General features: G+C 44.8%; 1 protein-coding gene across 1 annotated transcript in view; it reads left to right on the top strand.

The window, feature by feature from the left end:
* IPO9 (importin 9) overlaps positions 1 to 18,597 on the top strand; it is a 42,011-nt gene that overhangs the window by 4,042 nt on the left and 19,372 nt on the right. Inside the window, exons 2-10 of the mRNA XM_054290755.1 lie at positions 6,472 to 6,533; positions 7,124 to 7,210; positions 8,735 to 8,936; positions 9,416 to 9,504; positions 9,833 to 9,919; positions 11,556 to 11,675; positions 16,434 to 16,534; positions 17,798 to 17,856; positions 18,350 to 18,501. Of these exons, the coding sequence (XP_054146730.1) occupies positions 6,472 to 6,533; positions 7,124 to 7,210; positions 8,735 to 8,936; positions 9,416 to 9,504; positions 9,833 to 9,919; positions 11,556 to 11,675; positions 16,434 to 16,534; positions 17,798 to 17,856; positions 18,350 to 18,501 (959 nt within the window). The remainder of the gene's footprint in view (positions 1 to 6,471; positions 6,534 to 7,123; positions 7,211 to 8,734; positions 8,937 to 9,415; positions 9,505 to 9,832; positions 9,920 to 11,555; positions 11,676 to 16,433; positions 16,535 to 17,797; positions 17,857 to 18,349; positions 18,502 to 18,597) is intronic.

The following is an 18,597-nucleotide window of genomic DNA, read 5'->3' as shown; positions in this document are numbered from 1 at the left end:
ATTACAGGATGATTTCACAAGGTGGGGTGAGTGCAGCCACAGAAAGTGTAGCTGGTCAGTGTTGGGGGAAGGGGAGCCAGTCCAGATAATGCCCTAAAAAGTTATGGGCGGTCCTAACCATTGTCCTGGGAAAAGAAATCCCATTGTGTGTGTGGAGAGGTCCCTGAAAACACCCAATCACTGCCCTGTCATGCTCCAATGAGCCAAATGGACCGTTAAGGAGGGAACAGAGAACAAAGCCATCAGAAATTCTCATGCTTCCACAGCCAGTGCTGCATGCATTACTGCCTGCTGCTCCTGCAGGGATCAAGCAGGGCAGCAGAAAGGCAGCACAGACACACAGAGGTGTGCAAAAGCTTCTGGTTTCAAAGACATAACTAATTGGATTTTCTGCCTGGGAAAGGGTTTGCAGAGAGGGGCCCTCAAATAATAAGTTACAGAGAAGGTGAGTGAGGAGGGATTGTTTGTGACTTTTCATAAAGCTGAGATCACAGAATCATGGAATATCCTGGGCTGTCAGGGGAAATGAATCTGAAACAGGCAGAGTTAGGCTGTTGCCCCAGTGTGCAAACTGTGGAGTTCATTGCTGCTGGATGTTAAAAGCAGAAACAGTTTTAAAATGATTTAACATTTGTGGAGGAAAAAACTCCTCAAGAGCCACTGAACACAGGGGTTGGATGTAACATCCACTTCAGGAGGTTCCTAATGCCAGGATTCCCTTGGGGGTGTTGGGGCAGCACTGCTCTGCCCCCACCTCTTTTCCTAAGCTGCTCATGCCTTGGGTTGTATGATGTGGTTGGGCCAATGCAGCTGTTGGCTCTCCTGTGTGGTGTGTGCTGCTCTCTCTTCCAGGCAGGTTTCAGCCAGGTGAGGATGGTGAGTCTGGAGAATCACAGAATCACAGAAATTCTAGGTTGGAAGAGACCTTTAAGATCATCAAGTCCAACCCATGTTCTAACACCTCAACTAGATCATGGCGCCAAGTGCCACATCCAGTCTTTTTTTAAACTCTTCGAGGGATGGTGACTTCACCACCTCCCTGGGTAGATGATTCCAGTATTTGACCACTCTTTCTGTAAAATACTTCCTCCTTAATTCTGGCCTGTATCTCCCTTGGCGCAGCTTGAGACTGTGTCCTCTTGTTCTGTCTGTTGTTGCCCGGAGAAAGAGACCAACCCCCAGCTCACCACAGCCTCCCTTCAGGAAGCTGAAGAGATTGATAAGGTCACCCCTGAGTCTCCTTTTCTCCAGGCTGAACAACCCCAGCTCCCTCAATCGTTCTTCATATGGCTTGTGTTCCAAGAGGATGCAGCTGAGCTCCCTGCAGCAGGCTGGCAGTGGATCTGGCAGGTGCTTTACAAGGAGATGAGCAGCAGTGCACAGCCAAAGCCTCTGGAACAGGCTGAGCTGTTCAAGGGGACTGTCCTGTCTGACTCCATACACGTGCTCTGGAGGAATGTGGGATGTCTCCTCTGATTAAGGACATGGGAGCAGTTTCTTCCCACCATGTCACCCTTTGGCAGCTGCCAGATGTCCTCAGCAGCTCAGTCTCTCACCTGCTTCTGCATCTTCTGTCTGCTGAGGAAACAGGCACCACGTGGCAGCTTGGGGATGGGAGATGCATCACTGTTGGTCTCTGGAAAGAGGAGAGTTCACCTTGTGACCTTTGTTGTCTCTAGATTTTAGTGGAACATAAATAAAATAAAAGCAATGCTGAGACTGCAGGGGGAAGGCAGAGAAATGAGAGCTGCTGCTGTGAGTGTGTCTGACTTGGCTCCACTGTGGAATCAGAGTGTTGCTGGTGAAGTGGAGCTTCTGTTCCCTTTATCTGGTCCATCCAGGTGCATCACACACCACCCTGATGGTGTGCACTACTGCCAGTGTCATGTCACCTGAGGATAGTTACCCAGAATGGAAAAATGGTCTCCTCTAGGTCCTGCTGTATTGGAGAGCACGTGTGGAGCCCAGGTGATCCCCAGGAATGCCAGAGCAGGAACTCTGAGGAGTTCAGCTCCAGCAGGAGGGCTCAGACTGCTGGGAATCACAGACTTCTGAGTTGGAATGGACCCACAAGGGTCATCCAGTCCAACTCTGTTGAATGGCTTACACCCTCTCTAAATTATGTGGGTAAGGAGGTTTAATGGCAGCTTCTCAGACAGCTGGAAAACACTGTTCCCTGCTTGCCAGGTTAGATTCCAAGTTTGATGCTTTATGGTGACAGTATTTAGTTTCTGAGCTGTCAGCTCTTGTGCTCGGGAAACGTGGTAGAGATGAATGGCTCCAGGCTGGAGAATTGCCTTTGTTTTGCCTGTTTTATGTGTTTCTGTGTGTCCTTTTTGCAGGTAGAAAGGCATCATAAGGCCATCTTCAGCATGGCTTATGTTGTGACACCCCGTGTGTGAAAAGGCACCTTCAGCTCAGTCCTTTACAAGGTTGTTTGCTCCCAGAAGCTGAGGTGTGCAGGTGGCTGTGAAGATGGTGCTGACCCTGGCAGATTGACTCCTGTGTCAGTCTGGGCATGCTGACCCTCTTGTCCATCTTGTTTGAGACCAGTCCTGTCCAGGAGACAACCAGTGCTTTGGTTTGAATGTGATTTCAGAATGGGAGATTTGCTTTATGGGTCTTGTGAATGTTCTTTCACCATCTCTTCTTCCAGAGTAGGTGGCTCAGCATGTTCAGTTTGATGCTTTAGAACTTGTTGATTCTCTGATGGTGTTTTCATGACACAATTTGTGTCAGTTTGTACCAGAGCACCTCCAGGTACCATAATGGCACAGAACACATTGCATCACTTGTGCTTCCCTGGTTCAGCACGTTCCTGCTCATGGTCAGCTCCTTCCCAGCAGATCTGCTCTAATATGGCTCAGGAGGGATTGCAGTGTGGCCTCAGGTACTCTGTGAGTCCATGATTTATGTGAGTCCATAAGCCCAAGATTGTTTGGAAGGAGAGATTCTGCAGAATATAAAGACATGACCACAATGTGTGGTTTTGTGGTGCTCTTGTGGCTGTAACTTTAATTGTGGTAGAGTGAGTGATGGGCAGAGAGGAGTGGAAGTTCTGTGGGTGGCTTGGGCTGAATTTTTGATGGAGTAAACTTTAACATTGAACTGATTTGTAGCAGGGAAGTTGAAACAAGAAATGGCCACATTGCAACATATGATGCTGCCTGTCAGTATCAAAAGCCACCCTGGTGTTTGCTCTGTGAAATGCTGCAGGTATGTGTGTAGAGAGAAGTTGTGAAGAAGGGTTTCAAAGGAGATACTTAAAACCAGCACAGCTTCTGGAGAAGAGTGACCTCAATCTTTCTGACTTTTGCTGAGAAATGAGGAAAATATGAATGCAGTTTTAGAGGTGGCTAACGAGCAGTTCTTGAGCATCATGATGGAGGATGAAGAAGTTCCTCAAGGCAGCACATGTGGAGAGTGTCAGAACTCTGGCTCAGCATTAGATTCTTGCTTGGTGTTTCCCCCTGTCTGTCTGCAGGTCCTCATTTCATTCTGTGCTGGTCTGATCTCGTGGCTGGCCCTGCTTTGAGCAGGAGATTGGACTGGGTGACCTCTCAAGGTCCCTTTCAACCCAAGTTGCTTTATGATGATGTTACTGAAAGCCAGTCCTGTGGAAAACATCTGTGCCTGTGTGGCTGAGGACCAGGATGCACAAAGGTGAGCAGGTATTGAGTAAAGAGAACTCAGTTTCTGGTGCTGCTGTGGGGGTGGTGGTGAGATCCAGGCTCTGCAGACCAAGTGTTGCTTTAGTTTGGAGTGTCAGTGGCCATGGGCCACCTGGATTCACCACACTGCCACAGTCCTTTCTCCAGCTCACCCTGTCTCTGCCCTCAGCAGAGACAACCAAAGGGACCTTTAGCAGCTCCTGAGCACATCCATGCTGAGCTGGACTTGGTCAGTGCTGACCCCTTTCAAGGTGCAAACATTCACTAGAAACTTCTGCTCATTTATTCCTTCCTGCTTGCTTATGAGTAATTTTTGGTCTCATGTGGCTTAGTTTGGCAAAAATGTTGGGGGTGAAGAGGTTACATAAACTGGTTACATGGTAGATAAAGGAGGAGAGTTTGATTTTATTAATATTGAGGTTAATGAAGAGGAGAAGCAGAGCCAGTAGAAAATGTGTTTGCCAAGTGCTGTCTATGTCAGAGCACTTAAATAAAGCTTCATTAAAAGCTTCTAATCTTTGAGGTTTACAGACTTTATTTTGGGGAGAAGACTTGGTATTTCTGATATCTCAAATTTACAAAATATAAGTGGAGGAATCACCTATCAAGGTCCATTTGAACTGCATTTACCCATGATATTTCCAGCCAACTGAGAAAGATCCCAATAATAAACCATCCTTTGAGAAAAGAGGAGCCAGTGAGCTGTACAAGGATCAGTGTAATGTCAGTCCCTGGAAATATTCTTGGAGCAGCTCATTAAACAGCTTGTCACTGTCTGTAACAATAGGATAAAGAGCTGCTACACAACTAGTACTGTTTTATGTGATCTGTTCTTGATAAATCCATCTGATTTTGGTTTGACAGGAGAGCTGGCTTATTCCTTAAACAAGTGCTGGGTGTGAGTGCTCTGAATTCAGCAGGATTCCTGATAGGAATTTGCCACAATGGTAATTTCTCAGTTAAGAAGATGCAGTTTTGTAATATTTTTAAGCAGGACATCAGGCTGAAAACCTCTGTGTGTATGGAGGGGCTTGTCAGTGGTTATTGTCAGACCCAAGGGGTTTGCAGGACAGAACTCTGGGTCACTGTGAGTGGCTCTGGTGTCCCAACAATGGCACTGCAGTCTGCCTGGGGAGCAGAACTAAGGTGTTGGAAAATGGAGAAACTAAATATTGTAAATCACAGGCCATGATTAAACCTCCTCCCTCTGCTGCCATCAAACCTCCTTACCACATAATTTGGAGGACTGTGTGCAGACACTGCTCCTCTCTGTAGGGTGTAAGCCCTCAACAGAGCTGGACTGGATGATCCTTGTGGGTCCCTTCCAGCTTTCCAGTGTATGCAGAGAAAATACATCAAATGCATATATGTAAACAAATTAAGGATTGTGAACTAATATACTGAGTTGTAGCTGTGTGAAGCAGTTGCACTTACTCTGATTTCCTTTATATCTATTTCTACCCTTTTTAGCTTTCCATTTATACTCCTTATACCCCTCCAGCTTATCCTTTAAAGATGGGGCTGAAATGCAGTGCCACACTGGATCATGGAAATCACAGACAGCACACAGAATAATGACTGCTTCAGTTAAGAGAAGTATTATGTTAAGTACATCTTGGAATGAGGCTCCCTGCTTTCACAGCTGGGATAAGAGGGTTATTTTCCTCTTTCTTAAATGCATGATCTATGAAGGAAGGGTGAGGGAACTGGGTATGTTCAGTGTGTGCTGTGGAAAGTGAGAGGCAATTATCTCCCAACCCAGAAAAGCCTCTTAGCAGTGAGGTGGGTATTAGGAGACACTCAGGCATTTGTGAGGCCCTCAGATGTGCTGAGGGAAATCACAGAACTCCTTTTAGAAGCATTTTCATTCTGTGTTTGTCAGGGATGCTGTCAGCACGTTTAGCCTGTCTGCAGGAGGCAGGGTGTGCTGACAGGACCCCAGGGCATAACTGCTGCTCCACAGCTTCTAAGAACTGAAACATCACAAATGTGTTTCTTAAGCAGACTAGTGAAATTAAATGAAGTATTTAGGCCAGTTAGCAGCTGCCTGGAACTTAAAATTGCAATTTTAAGCAAATTTATTGAGTTGTATGGATTTACCATATCAGAACAGCTGCTCTTCCAGGCTTTTATTTCCTGTGCTCAGCATCAACAGGATTGTTCCAAGTGTTTGAATTTTGCCTTTGCCTGGCAAGAAGCCACAAGAAGCTCTGGCTTTCTCTGGACAGATTCTTTGCAGGAGAAGGTCCCACAGCCCTGGGGGCTGTCCAGGCAGTGCTGGTGTCACTGTGCCAGGCAGGGTTTGCTCAGGAAGGTGTTGGTGTGTCCTGGGCACTGGTGGGGTAGCACTGGCACAGCTCAAGTGATGCCTGCACATCCCTGTGAATGCACCCAGGGTGTCCACAGAGGCACTGCTGCCTGCCCTTCTGCTGCTGCCATACTCCATCCTGCATCTTTTCCATGCATCTCTCCTGTAGAAACTTGAGTAGTGATTTTACATTATAGATAAGACTTTTATATATGCATTTAAATTATTTGCTTGTTATTAGCCTGCATTGCAAAATTTTTTGCCCATGAGAAAAGAAAATAAGATGACAAGACAATAAATGAAATTTTTGTGGAGAGTACAGGGGAGAATTAATGCTTATGATTTATTTGAGTAGCTGTGCTTTGGAATTGCCTTCTCCTTCCTGCATATGAGTCACTCAATTGGTATGATGTCCTTTTCCAAAAATCTTGATGACTTTTGCTGTGTGGCAATAAAAGTTACAATACCAATATTTGGTTTTTTTCCTTGCAGAATTTGGTGTTCATTTGGCAGAACTGACTGTGGACCCTCAGGGAGCTCTGGCCATCCGGCAGGTGAGTTTTCCTGGAACTGCAGAAAGAATTTAGATGGAAATTTCCTTGGTTTTTAAAATATTCTTCCATGTTTTCAGGTGTAAAATTGAAAGTAGCTTTCTGAGTCTTTCAACATTATTCTGGTGTTATACTTTAACATTTTTTGAATTTTGTTTTGGACTTAATAAACCTGGTTCTGAGACAATACTGTACTGGAAATGGACTCAGCTTAGGAGGTGGATGGTAGACATCAACAAGCAGAAGTGTGACTTCTCTTTGCAGAAACTTTTTCTGGAGGTGTTTTCCTCCTTGGAAAGGAAGTTTTGGTTCTGTATTTCTTTAGTTACTTTGTGACCTGAATCTTGTGCCTTTCTAGAGCTGCTGCCTTGGGTCAGTGCTGTGCAGGCCATTGCTGCTCAGTGCATACCCAGCAGTTCTTTTTACTGCAGTAACTTTATGGTCCATTTCATGGATTTTTAGCATTTTTGGCAAGTCCTGCTGCCCCTCTAAAAGAAGCATGATGGGACAGGAGGCTGAGCAAATGGGCCAGGGGTGATCCTTGCAATGGTTCCAGGATGTGTCCCTGATTGCTGACCTCTCTCCTGCCACAGCTGGCGTCTGTTATTCTCAAGCAGTATGTGGAAACTCACTGGTGCTCTCAGTCTGACAAGTTTAGACCTCCAGAGACCACAGAAAGGGTAAGACTTGGTTTCACATTATCTGGTTTATCCATCAAGAATATGAATTCTTTAGACAGTTAAAGAAGTACCAGCGCCCGTGTGTATTTTGAGGATTAATGGCTTCAGTTAAGGTTTTTTGACAATTTACACTTCAAAAATCTGTTTTCAGTTGCCTAAAACAACTGGGCTTGAGAAGCTTGGGCTGTTTCCTATAGGGAAAGTTCAGCCACAATGCTCCTGTTACTCTCAGAACAAGACTAGAAGAAAAGCTGCTTCCTAAGTTTCACCAATACTGATTCTGGCAGTCTTTTTTTCGAGATTTGCTAAATCTTTTGTTGTACATCCTGGGAATTATTTTCCCATGACAAATTTTAGTTTAAAGCTGCTGTGTTTCATTGAGAATCTGCTCAGCAGGAGTATTTAACAGCTAAGATGGCCAGAGATTCCAGCCCTTTCCACTCTGACTGTTGACTGGAGCATCTTTCATATCTAGAATATGATTCATCCCATCCAGAGATAATTACTTGAATTATGTCCCAGAAGTGGCTTTTGTTTTTTCCTGTCCCTTCAGGGCTGGCTGACTGTTCTTGTTTACTGAAATCTTCCAAAGTAAGCAAACACAGTCCCTGACACTGGAGCTGGGATTTATCTCAGCTAACTCTGGATGTTTTCCATGTAGATCTGTACATCCTGTGTAGTTGCAGCTGTGTGCTGTTTACTCTGTGCTTGTGTGATGCTGTGTGTGAGGTGATGCTGTGTTAAAACACACCATCATGAAGTTTTCTCTAAAAAATTACAGGGTGTAGAGTGCAAGAGTGGTTTTGTCTGGAGTACTGTGGTAAGAAGGATTGATCCGATGAATAGGGGGATTGGTATTGTGAGAGGACAGGAGGTTTTGTATTGATTGCTGTTGTAATGAAGTTGTTTGCCCCTAGGATTGAAGAGATACCAGGTAGGTGTAGGGAGAAGATTGCAAGGTCGACTGAGGCTCCAGTGTGAGCTAGGTTGCTGGCCAGTGGAGGGTACACTGTTCAGCCTGTGCCAACCTGCTTTGACTGTGGAAGATGCTAGGAGGAGAAGGAAGGATGGAGGAGTAGTCAGAAGCTTATGTTGTTGTGGGAATGCTATGTGTGGGGCTTCAATTATTAGAGGAACTAGTCAGTTTCTGAACCCTCCAATTATAATTGGTATAACTATGAAGAAAATTATTACGAAAGCATGGGCCATGACAACTACATTGTAGACTTGGCTGTCTCCTAGAAGGGCTCCAGGTGGGCCTAGTTCTGCTCAGATGAGGAGGCTTAGGGCAGTACCCACTATTCCAGCTCATGCACCAAAAATTAGGTATAGGGTCCCAATATCTTTGTGGTTAGTTGAGAATAATCATCAGTTATTCATTTTGTAAAACGAAAATTCATTTTGATGAGTTTTCCACGATGATTTATTTTGTATTGAATCGATATCAGGACGCAGCCATAGGTGTAGATTTTTTTAAATTAGATTGTGCTGTGGCTCTGTCGTGAATGCTGTTGTTCTCTCCAGGCCAAAGTGGCAATCAGGGAGCTGCTGCCCAGCGGGCTGCGCGAGTCCATCAGCAAAGTGCGCTCGAGCGTGGCCTACGCCGTGTCAGCCATCGCGCACTGGGACTGGCCCGAGGCCTGGCCCGAGCTCTTCAACCTGCTCATGGAGATGCTGGTCAGCGGCGATGTCAACGCAGTGCACGGAGCCATGAGGGTGCTCACAGGTCTGTGGCTGCTGTGCCTGGGCAGGACTGCTCTGGGGAGCTATTCAGGCTTTTCCTTGTGCCAGTGTTGTGTCACGTTTCATCCAAACTGAAGAAGTTGGAATTGTCTTCCTCTCTTCCCCTGGTGCCTGTTGCTGGCTGTGGAGTCGTGCTCAGGTGTCATGAGAGCTGGGGAAGGACGTGCTGTGCTGCAGGTTGGAGCTCAGAAGGGACTTGGACTGTAACACCCTGTTTTCCAGATACCTGCAGTTTTTAGTGTGATATTTTCTGCTTGCCTTTGAGAATTGCCTCAGGTAGAGCAGATGACCCTAGTCTAGTGAAGTGCAAATCAACATGTTTCAATTCACTTAATGTTTCCTGATAGTTCTGTTGTTGCTGTTCCCTAGAAACATTTTTTGGATTGGATTTCTTATAAGATTTTGATTCTTATAAGATTGGATTTCTTATAAGAACTTGTATTCTTTTTTTCCATTTTTTAGAATTTACCCGAGAAGTGACAGACATACAGATGCCACTTGTAGCTCCAGTTATTCTTCCAGAGATGTACAAAATTTTCACAATGGCAGAGGTAGGATCTTCACAGTGAGGTTGGTATTGGTGGGAAATGAATTCCATTGGTGGGAAATAATTCCCACTATGAAATTAGTGGGAATGTTTCTTGGAACAGAGAAACTTCAAATTTAATAGTTAAGTCATACTGCAGTATGAGTTAAACTTAAAGAATTTTCTTGATGATATGGTAGTTGATGGCAGCTAATGTTTCAACAGAAAACTTGAAGCCAGTAATAAAATAAGAGAATAAAGCTAAAGCAAAAATGAAATACAATTAAAATATAATTAAAGGAAGTATCTTGTGAAGAAGAATGTTGTGTTCCTGATGTTTAACTTCTGTCCAGGTGTATGGGATTCGCACGAGGTCACGTGCAGTGGAGATATTTACCACGTGTGCCCACATGATCTGTAACATGGAGGAGCTGGAAAAGGCAAGAATTTAACTTGACATACAAGATGCTTTGAATTCAAACTGAGGGAGGTTCTAAATCATTGTTAATATGGAAATGAAACACTGGGAAATTACATATTGTGTCAGCTGGAATTTGGGGGAAGAGGCTGTAATTTAATACATGTAAAGTAGCTGACTCCCTGCTTTACATGCATGCCTTGATAGTGGGACTTGGTTTCCATAATTAAGGTTAATTTATGGTTTATCAACAGACATGCTTGTAAGAGCTCAGGGAAGGGGGAGTCAGCATGGGGAGGAGATGGAGTATCATCTCTTTGTTTATAAATCTGTAACTTGGCTTCCAGCCTTCAGCTGAGCCCTGTCCCAGTCACCAGCCAGGCCTTGGGTAATGAGGGACCCTTGGGCAAGGCTTTGGTTCCAAGCTCCTGGAGCTTCACCCTGTGCTTCAGGAGGTGCCTTGGCCTTGTTCCTGAAGGGGTGGGGGAAGCCAAACCCAGCCCAGTTTTGGAAGAATAGCTTTTAAGAAACAAACCCAGCAGTCAAGCAGCTTTAGATGTGAGTCTGCTGTCTGGCTCTAACTGAGCACATCTGCATTGTAAAAGGCCTTTGACAAGCGGCTTTTCCAGCACTCCCAGACAATAAATGGTTATTTTTAACTTTTTGGGGTGTGAGGATAGGGAAGGGTGACTCTCAGTCTAGTGGCTGTTCCCTCCCTGTTTGCACAGGGAGCAACCCAGTGCAGACTTTTGGAAAGTTCTGGTAATTACATTGTATCTGTACTGCCCTGACAAGGTTATTCATGCACTGTATCATGCAGCTGATACCAGTATCTAAGAGATAGTAGTAACTCCCCAGTCTTATTCTGGAGAAGGGCTGAAAGTGTCCTTCACAATGAATACTAAACCTTTTCTATGAAATTTGAACCTTTGAAATTTTACTAAAAAAAAAAAAAAATTGGAATCTTTTTATAAATGGCATTTCCTAATTGATTTAAACATAGGACTTCCGTGTCCTGGCTCTGGATTTATGAGGAATTATCTCAATAAAATTATTTTGGTCCTGTATTACTTGCTCTGCCAAGGACTGATTATGGAGTGCTCTGACATCTGGAAAAATACTTGCTGCATTTTCCTAGGAAGAATCATCCTGTTAATCTTCAGGCCAGCTGTTGATACTCAGCTTGTTTGGTTTGGGGGATGGAGGCTCTGCAGGGAGATAAATGCCAGCCACAGGGTTTGGGGTGATGGAGCCACCCCAGGTTGGTTTTGAAGCCTGGGGGTGCTGGGGTGCAGGATTCAGCTCATCAAATGAAATGATGGGGTGAGCACTGCTCCTGGGGCTCTCCAGACTGGATTGTCTGAATCTCTCTTGAGACTCCAAAGTGATAAGTTGGATATGTGTGTGTTTTGTGGGAGCCTGTGCTGTGGGGTTCTGAAGAGTGGGATTCAGCTGAGCTTAGTTCCTTACCTAAAGAGAGAGCCCAAGTGATGTTTGAAGCAGCTTTCATGTGACTTTGCAATATTCTGCTGTTGCCATGAGTTTCTCTTCTATTTTGTACCAGCAAAGTGCATTTGTTGTTGCTTCTATTGCTGTACCAGTCAGATGTGGGGATTCTGTATCTGATATTCAGCTGTGCTTGCATTGTCTGTAACCAGGGTGCTGCCAAGGTCCTGATTTTCCCTGTGGTGCAGCAGTTCACAGAAGCCTTTGTCCAGGCCCTGCAGATGCCTGATGGACCAACATCGGACAGTGGGTTCAAGATGGAGGTTTTAAAGGTGAGTCACTTAGGGCTGGTTAAGTGGAGAAAGATCTGAATACCAGCACACAGTCAGATGTGCTGGAAAACAAACTCAAGTGGCAAATCTCCCAGTATGCTCATGGGATGAACAGTGAAGGCTTTTGCCTCCCAGCACCATCAACAGTGAAACGAGTTGTTCACCTGTACTGAAGATACCTGTGATGAGATCCATCCATGAGGATCTGTCTGTAAAATGATCCACAGGAATCTGGTCCATAGGACCATCTGTCTCTGTCATTTGCTGATCTAATATATCTTGGATATGTCCTGGACATCATAATCTGTAGTTAAATACCAATCTTTTCTAAAGGTGCTGTAGAATTCTGCAATAAGTTGTAAAAGCTTCTTAAGTGCACGTGCTTTTCTGGAGCTTGCCTGCTCTTTAATGCTAAATGATCTCTGGAGAAGAGAGATGGAAGGTCTTTGTACTGTCCTGGTTTCCTGTAGAGAGGAGATTGTGTTGGAGAGCTCTGTGTGCATGGGGACAGGGCCAGGGCAGACCCCTGTAAGAGCTCACAAAGCACTGGAGCTGTAGGGTGTGTGCCTGCAGCATGGGAGAGCAAAGAGCCACAAGCATCAGTTGCAGGATCAAATCCAGATCTTTCATTTCCCTGCCTGTGTGCAGGGGTGGGCAGCACTCAGGTCAGTGTACAGGTGTCTGAGGCTGGGCACTGAGGCCCATTCAGTTCCATGAAGAAAGCAATAAGGAAGTTAATGAAGACAAGTGTCAAAAGTCAGGATGACCAGCTTTGTGCTGAAGTGTCAGCGATGGAGACAGACAGGGAGACTGAGTCAGTGATCAGAATCCCATTTTATTGTGGGATACAAACACTTATATACTATTTCAGGGAGACTAGTGATGTGTACTACAACGATTAGGTTAAAATCACAAACACAAACTTATGCATATAACAGCACCTCTTGCTTGCGGAGTTTAATGGGATTTTCTGGTAAACCCATTTGATTTCATCTTCTTGCAATCCAGGTCTAATTTTCAAAGTTCCATTTGCTTTTGCCAAGGCATCCTGTTATCAAATTTATGTTAACCAGTCCAAAGTCCATCATCTGTCTTGTATCCCCCAACATTCCAAGACTGAAGTAATGAAAATACCTGCTGGGAGGTGCTGTTGTGTTACACAGAGCAGCATCTGCTGAGCTCTGTCTTGTGGAACTTGTCTCAGTCCTGTTCAAGGCAGCTGTACTGGTCTGGGGTCCTGTGCCTTCTCAGTGGGGGCTGCATGTCTTGTACTCCAGCAGCTGAGCTGTTCTTGCTGTGCAGCACTACTGGAAGGCAGTTTGGGGAAGGATGTTGGCAGTTTCTGTTGAGAGAATGTCTCTTGTGAGTTTGTTTTTTTCCTTTCTGTTGCCTGTGCACTGGGATTCCTGGGGTAGTGATTTATAGGAACAGCAACATGAAAGGAGCACTGCAGGGTACCATCTTGATTTGAACAGGCTGCAGCTCAAGAATATTTGGATCTCTTACTCCAGATACTCACATTTGGATTGTTAATGAGTAGTGGTATTTTTCAGCCTCCACAGAAAGCAGTTGTAACTGATGGCTTCAGTCTACACCAGGCCAGGCCAGTTCTGTTCTCATTTCATCCATGCATTCTGCAGCCTTTTCTGTAAGTGCTTGCTGGCATTGGGCTCTTTGCATGGGTGTGTCAGCACTGGTCCCACCAGGAGGTTCTTGAACAAGGTGACAGGCTGGGAAGGTCTCTGAGGAAATGTCACCTTGTTGTTGCTCTGCTCCTCAGCTGTGTGAGGGGCTCTGCCTGTGGCCTCTGCAGGGGAGGTGCAGCACAGGAGGATTTGGATCTGCATACACTGCTGTGAGTCAGGTGGCATTGATGGCAGCAGAGAATCAGTGTGCATTTAAACAGAAAATTCAGGAGATCTCCTGCTCACAAGTGGTTTGTAGGAGGCTCTTTTTGAAGAGATGAGTGTTCTGGCTATTGACTTAAGGCTGTTCATGGTTTTGTAGCTTAGGGTTTCTAAGCTGATGATAGCAAATTTCTGAGGAAAAAAGGATTCAGGTGAATTGCCTTCACTTCCAGAGAAGTGGATTTTATAGTCATTGTAATGCAGAAGTAAGAAACCTTAGGGGATTATTTAAACCAGCTCTACAGATGAAGTCATTACAGAAACCCCTTGAAAAGCTGATGCAATGGAAGAGGGAATTGAGACTTTTTTATAGCACATTTTCAACCAGATGCAAACTCAATTCCATTTTCTTTTCCTTAATGAAGTGCTGTGCAGCAAATGATAGGAAAACTTTTTTTTTCCCTTCCCTGTCACTTGAGAGCTTTGTACTCCAAGGCTCATGGAGTTTTTGATGGAAGTCAGAGGCAGTCCTGACCTAAACTGCTGTGCTATCCATGTCAGGATGTTCTGCAGGACAGTGACAGAAGGTGTAAGGAATGAATGCTATTGCAGTGTGCACCTCTGCCTGTTTGGCTGGGATATTTATCCTGGTTAGGGGAGTGAAAGGTTTGGATCACATCATGGGGAGCCACTGATGGTTAATGTGTCCCAAGTTGTTCCCAGAATAGTAACAAGTTTTTAAGCAGTTATCAGCAGAAAATCAGGGCCTTTTATCCTTGGAGGAGGTGGGAAGTTTGGCCACAACAGAAATACCAAGTGTGAGGACTAGAAGGAAATAACCATGGGGTAATTTATTGTTGTGTTTGATAGTTCAGCATGAATGAAATTGGGGTCTCTAAGGATGAATGAGCTGCAACTGTGCAATTCTTGAATCCTAATTCCAGTGTTGAACATGCTACTATTGATTGTTTTGAGAGAAACAGACTGATTAAACATGACAGGTGACAGATTTAAGGCAAATTTCACAATAATGGAATACAAATTGGAATACAATGGTGTACTTAGTGTGTGGTAATGTATCAGGAACACCAATTAATCAACAATCAAAGCATTTTGCAGCCTTGCTGTTGTGCTTCTTCATTTGTGTTTAGAAGCTGTTCAACACCTGTGGGTCAGAGAAGTTATGCTTACATTTTTCCTGACAGTGGCACAAATAACTAGCTAGAAAAAATAATTAATCATAACCTCTTTGTTCTGGGATGGAAGATGAGGTGGGATCTGTAACAAATTTCCCAATTTTATGAACAAGGTACTTCACCTGCTGCTTCTGAACTCTGACTGACAGTCAGCTTTAGCATGCTCTCTGGTGTGTACTTTAAGCTTTTTATCCAAAAATATGGGGATTTCTTCTCTGTTTAAAGATGCAGTCAGGAAGAGAAGCAATAAAAGGCTTTGGTAGAGTGACTTGAAGGAGCAGTGCTCTGAAGAGAGAAGGATAAGGGCTTTCTTGAAGGATTAATAGGTGGTGGAGCAGTACGTGGGGATTGGCAGGGGATCTGTGAAGCTGTTCTCTGAGTTCAGACAAGCAGTGGGAATTGGCAGTATGAGGGGCCAGGGGTTGAAATACAACATCTGACAGGAGAGTGCTCTGTGTTTTAATGACTTGCTGTGCAGGGCTGTGGTGACCTTGCAAATGCAGCTTTCTATTGTTCCAACTGCAGAGCCATTGGGAGCTCCCTTACACTCCAGCAGCTCTTCCTGCAGAGCTGGTTGGGTGTAGAGCTTGGAAACATTTACCCAGGGTTCATATGGAGTGGCACATGGAACAAGGCTGTTTGGATGCTCCTGTGGCCCTAGGCAGGGTGTTTGCAGCAGTCCTGAAGATCAGATTCACATCCTTTGCCAGCACCTGCATAATTTTTGCCCCGGAGATTTCAGCATTATTTTCTGTAATGCTTCCTTCCCGCACCTGCCAGACTCATTCCCAAACCCACATAACTGGGTTATTCCTGATGCCTGCTCATCTCCAATGCTGATATTAGATTGCTCTTGTTTTTCTGGAAGGTGAATTACTAATTTTTTTTGTTTCTATTATTATACCCAGTGCTGCAAACAAACAAACAAACTGCACAGAGTGGTTTGTATTGGGTGAGCACAAGCAAACTGACACCTGTGTGTCTGGGAGCAGCCACCTCTCTGGCAGTTTGTGAGGGTCTGTTCTGTAACAAGTCTAACACAGCTGGAGCTGTGCCCCTGGGGAGGAGAGGGGTGAGTGAGAGCTCTCTCACTCCTGGAAGGTCCCAAGAGGCTTTTGGCGGTGTCAGTGGAAGGGCTCCCCTAAGTCAGGATGATCAGCTTCATGAAAGTCCAGGCACAATCCCCTGTGGAGCTGCTGAGCTGCTCCCAGAGCAGCCCCTGTGCTGGGCTGGCACAGCCAAACTGGGAAGGGAATGGATCTGGGTGGGTGTTTGCTTCTCCAGCTGCTCCCTGGATGTGCAATGGATGTGTTGCTTGCATGAGTAGAAGTGTGGAAAGTGGGCAGTAGTCTGGTTTTACATTACACTAGAGTTCTTTTTCTGGGACAAGACACTTCCAGGATAATTGTATCCAGACACTGATGTGCTTTGGATTTGAGTCATTGTCTTACCACTGCATTGTGGCATTGTCTTCACTCCAGAGTGCCACATCTTGTGTTATCCCTTTGCTTCCCTGCCAAAGAGGAAACATCAAGAGAAGTGTGTTGGTGAGTGTTTGAGCAAGAGAGGGGATTGTGTGGTCAGGAGTGAGAGGTGACCTCGGTGACAGGGAGCCTTTGGATGATCTCAGTTGTTAATGAAACAGCAGCCTGTGATTTGAGTGTGCTGATGGCTTTCCCAGTTTCACTTTTGACTGATATTCTTTTTGGTTCCAGGCTGTGACAGCACTTGTGAAAAACTACCCAAAGCACATGATTTCATCAATGCAGCAGATCCTGCCCATCGTCTGGAACACCCTGACAGAAAGTGCTGCTTTATATCCTTGCTAGTGAATGTGTTTACCTGGAATCAAATGAGACAAACTCAGTAATGACCTGACTGAGCAGGACAATTCATGGAGTGCTCTGCCCTGCCAGACAAAACAGGATCTTTCTCTTACTTCTGGAGGCTCCATTAAGTTTCTTTTTGCTTAAATGTATGCTGATTGATGCATGTGCCCTGTAGAACTGCCATGAGCTCTGCATTGTTTCTGGTACTTTTTGGTAAAAATTGTCCTCTTAAAAAGGTGCTGGTCACAGTGTAAAGACTTCAGGAGAAGGAGAACCAGCAGTACCCCTTGCTGCAGCAGAACTAATGGCTGATTGCACTTGGTGCAGAAGCTGATTTGCCATTTGAGTTTTCAGTCAGTGCTCACTGCACACCCAGCTGTGTCCGAGTGGTCTGTGGGTGCATTGCCCAGTACTTGAGAACTGACAACTCAAATCTCTCCATATTGTTTTTTCAGACCCCTGTTTAAATACAGTGGAAGGTGTCCCTGCCCATGGCAGGGGGATTGGAGCTACATGGCCTTTAGGATCCCTTCCAACCCAAACCATTTTGTGAATCTGTGAAAATACAAGGAGCTGTTTGTAGGATTTCTGATGGTGTATTTCTCCCTCTCCTGTCCTGACTCCTACTACAGTCCTGTTGGTATGGGCAAACAAAATGGGCTTTTGTTTGCAAAAGGGAGAGTCTTGTTCTTCCTTGCCTTGTGTGTGCTCTGGTACTTGTTAGTTCTTCAGTTCACCATCTGCAAAGAAAACTCCTTCCTTCATAGCCCCAGGTTAGTTTTCTGTCATTTTCCAGGGCTGGTGCTTGGTAGGGAGCAGAGTCAATCCAAGGTAGGATGTGGGAGCATGGGGTGGTTCCTCACCCTTAGGCAGCAGTGAGGTGTTGAATTGGCTCACATCCCCTGGAAAGAATGAGTCTGGGGGGTTCTGTTCTTGCAAAGTTAACATAAATGAAGTTTTGGGTTACCTTGGTGAGTTTGATCTAAGTTAGTCAAATAATACAAAAGATGTGCTGAAGTGATGTGTGAGTGGTCTGTGGAAAGTGGTCTTTGAACTTGGGCAATGCACAAAGCCAGGAGCTCCTGGGGTTGTTGTCTATGTGTCCTGAAGCACAAAGGACTCTACACAAAATCAAAGGCTTTTTAAAGAACAGAACCTTCCCAAGTTATCAGCAATTTAAAGACAGGAACAGACTAATTCCAAAATATGTGTTGTTCTTTAGAAAAAAGCATTTCCTTAACTCCATCCACTTATGTGAGAACAGAAGTAAATTACACAGAAGAGGTGGAGGATCCTGTGGATTCTGATGGTAAGAACTTGCACTTCACTTCTGCTGTTTGAAGAGGAATGGAGTTACCTAAATATTGCTGTCAAAACAGTGACTGGCACACCATGGGAAGTTGTGCTAAAGGTGCATTTACCATGTTAGAATGGTGTCCATCACTTCTTTGCAAATTACTTGTGATTGTGTTCAATTGAAGACACACAATTTAAGTTTTCTAATGGTTAAGGAGTGAGATTGGCAACAATTTTGAGGTAAAAGTATTGGGACAAAAGAAAATCAAATAGGTTTTAGGTTGAGCTTGATAAATTTTAATGAGAGGTGTGTGGTGGGAAGAGAGCAGAAAGTGATGAAGTCTGAAATCCTCCTGGGGCTGCTGCTGCACTTACTAGTCCAGGAGAATGAAGAAAAATCTGCTCAGAGAAGCTAACAGTTTGTAATTATTTTCACATCCATTTGTACCTTTTTGTTTGTTGGCATATTCGGTCATGTTCTTTTTTGTTTTTCCTACTTTGTTCAGGTGAAGTTCTGGGCTTTGAAAATCTGGTGTTCAGCATATTTGAATTTGTACATGCCTTGTTGGAAAACAACAAATTTAAGAGCACAGTGAAGAAGGCTCTGCCAGACCTGATCTATTACATCCTGCTTTACATGCAGATCACAGAGGAGCAGGTGGGCATGTTTGTATTGTGTAGGAAACAAAGGAAATGAGAGATTTAAACCAGCCAGTGTCCTGGGAAAGGTTTCAGTGTGTGGAAGCTGCTGTAA

Source organism: Melozone crissalis, unplaced genomic scaffold (assembly GCF_028551555.1).
Source record: "Melozone crissalis strain CALT ecotype California unplaced genomic scaffold, PUWL_Pcris_2 ptg000086l_1, whole genome shotgun sequence".
In the NCBI taxonomy this organism is placed as follows: Eukaryota; Metazoa; Chordata; class Aves; order Passeriformes; family Passerellidae; genus Melozone; species Melozone crissalis.
The sequence above is the reverse complement of the archived record's forward strand: the minus strand, read 5'-3'. Positions and strand labels throughout refer to the sequence as shown.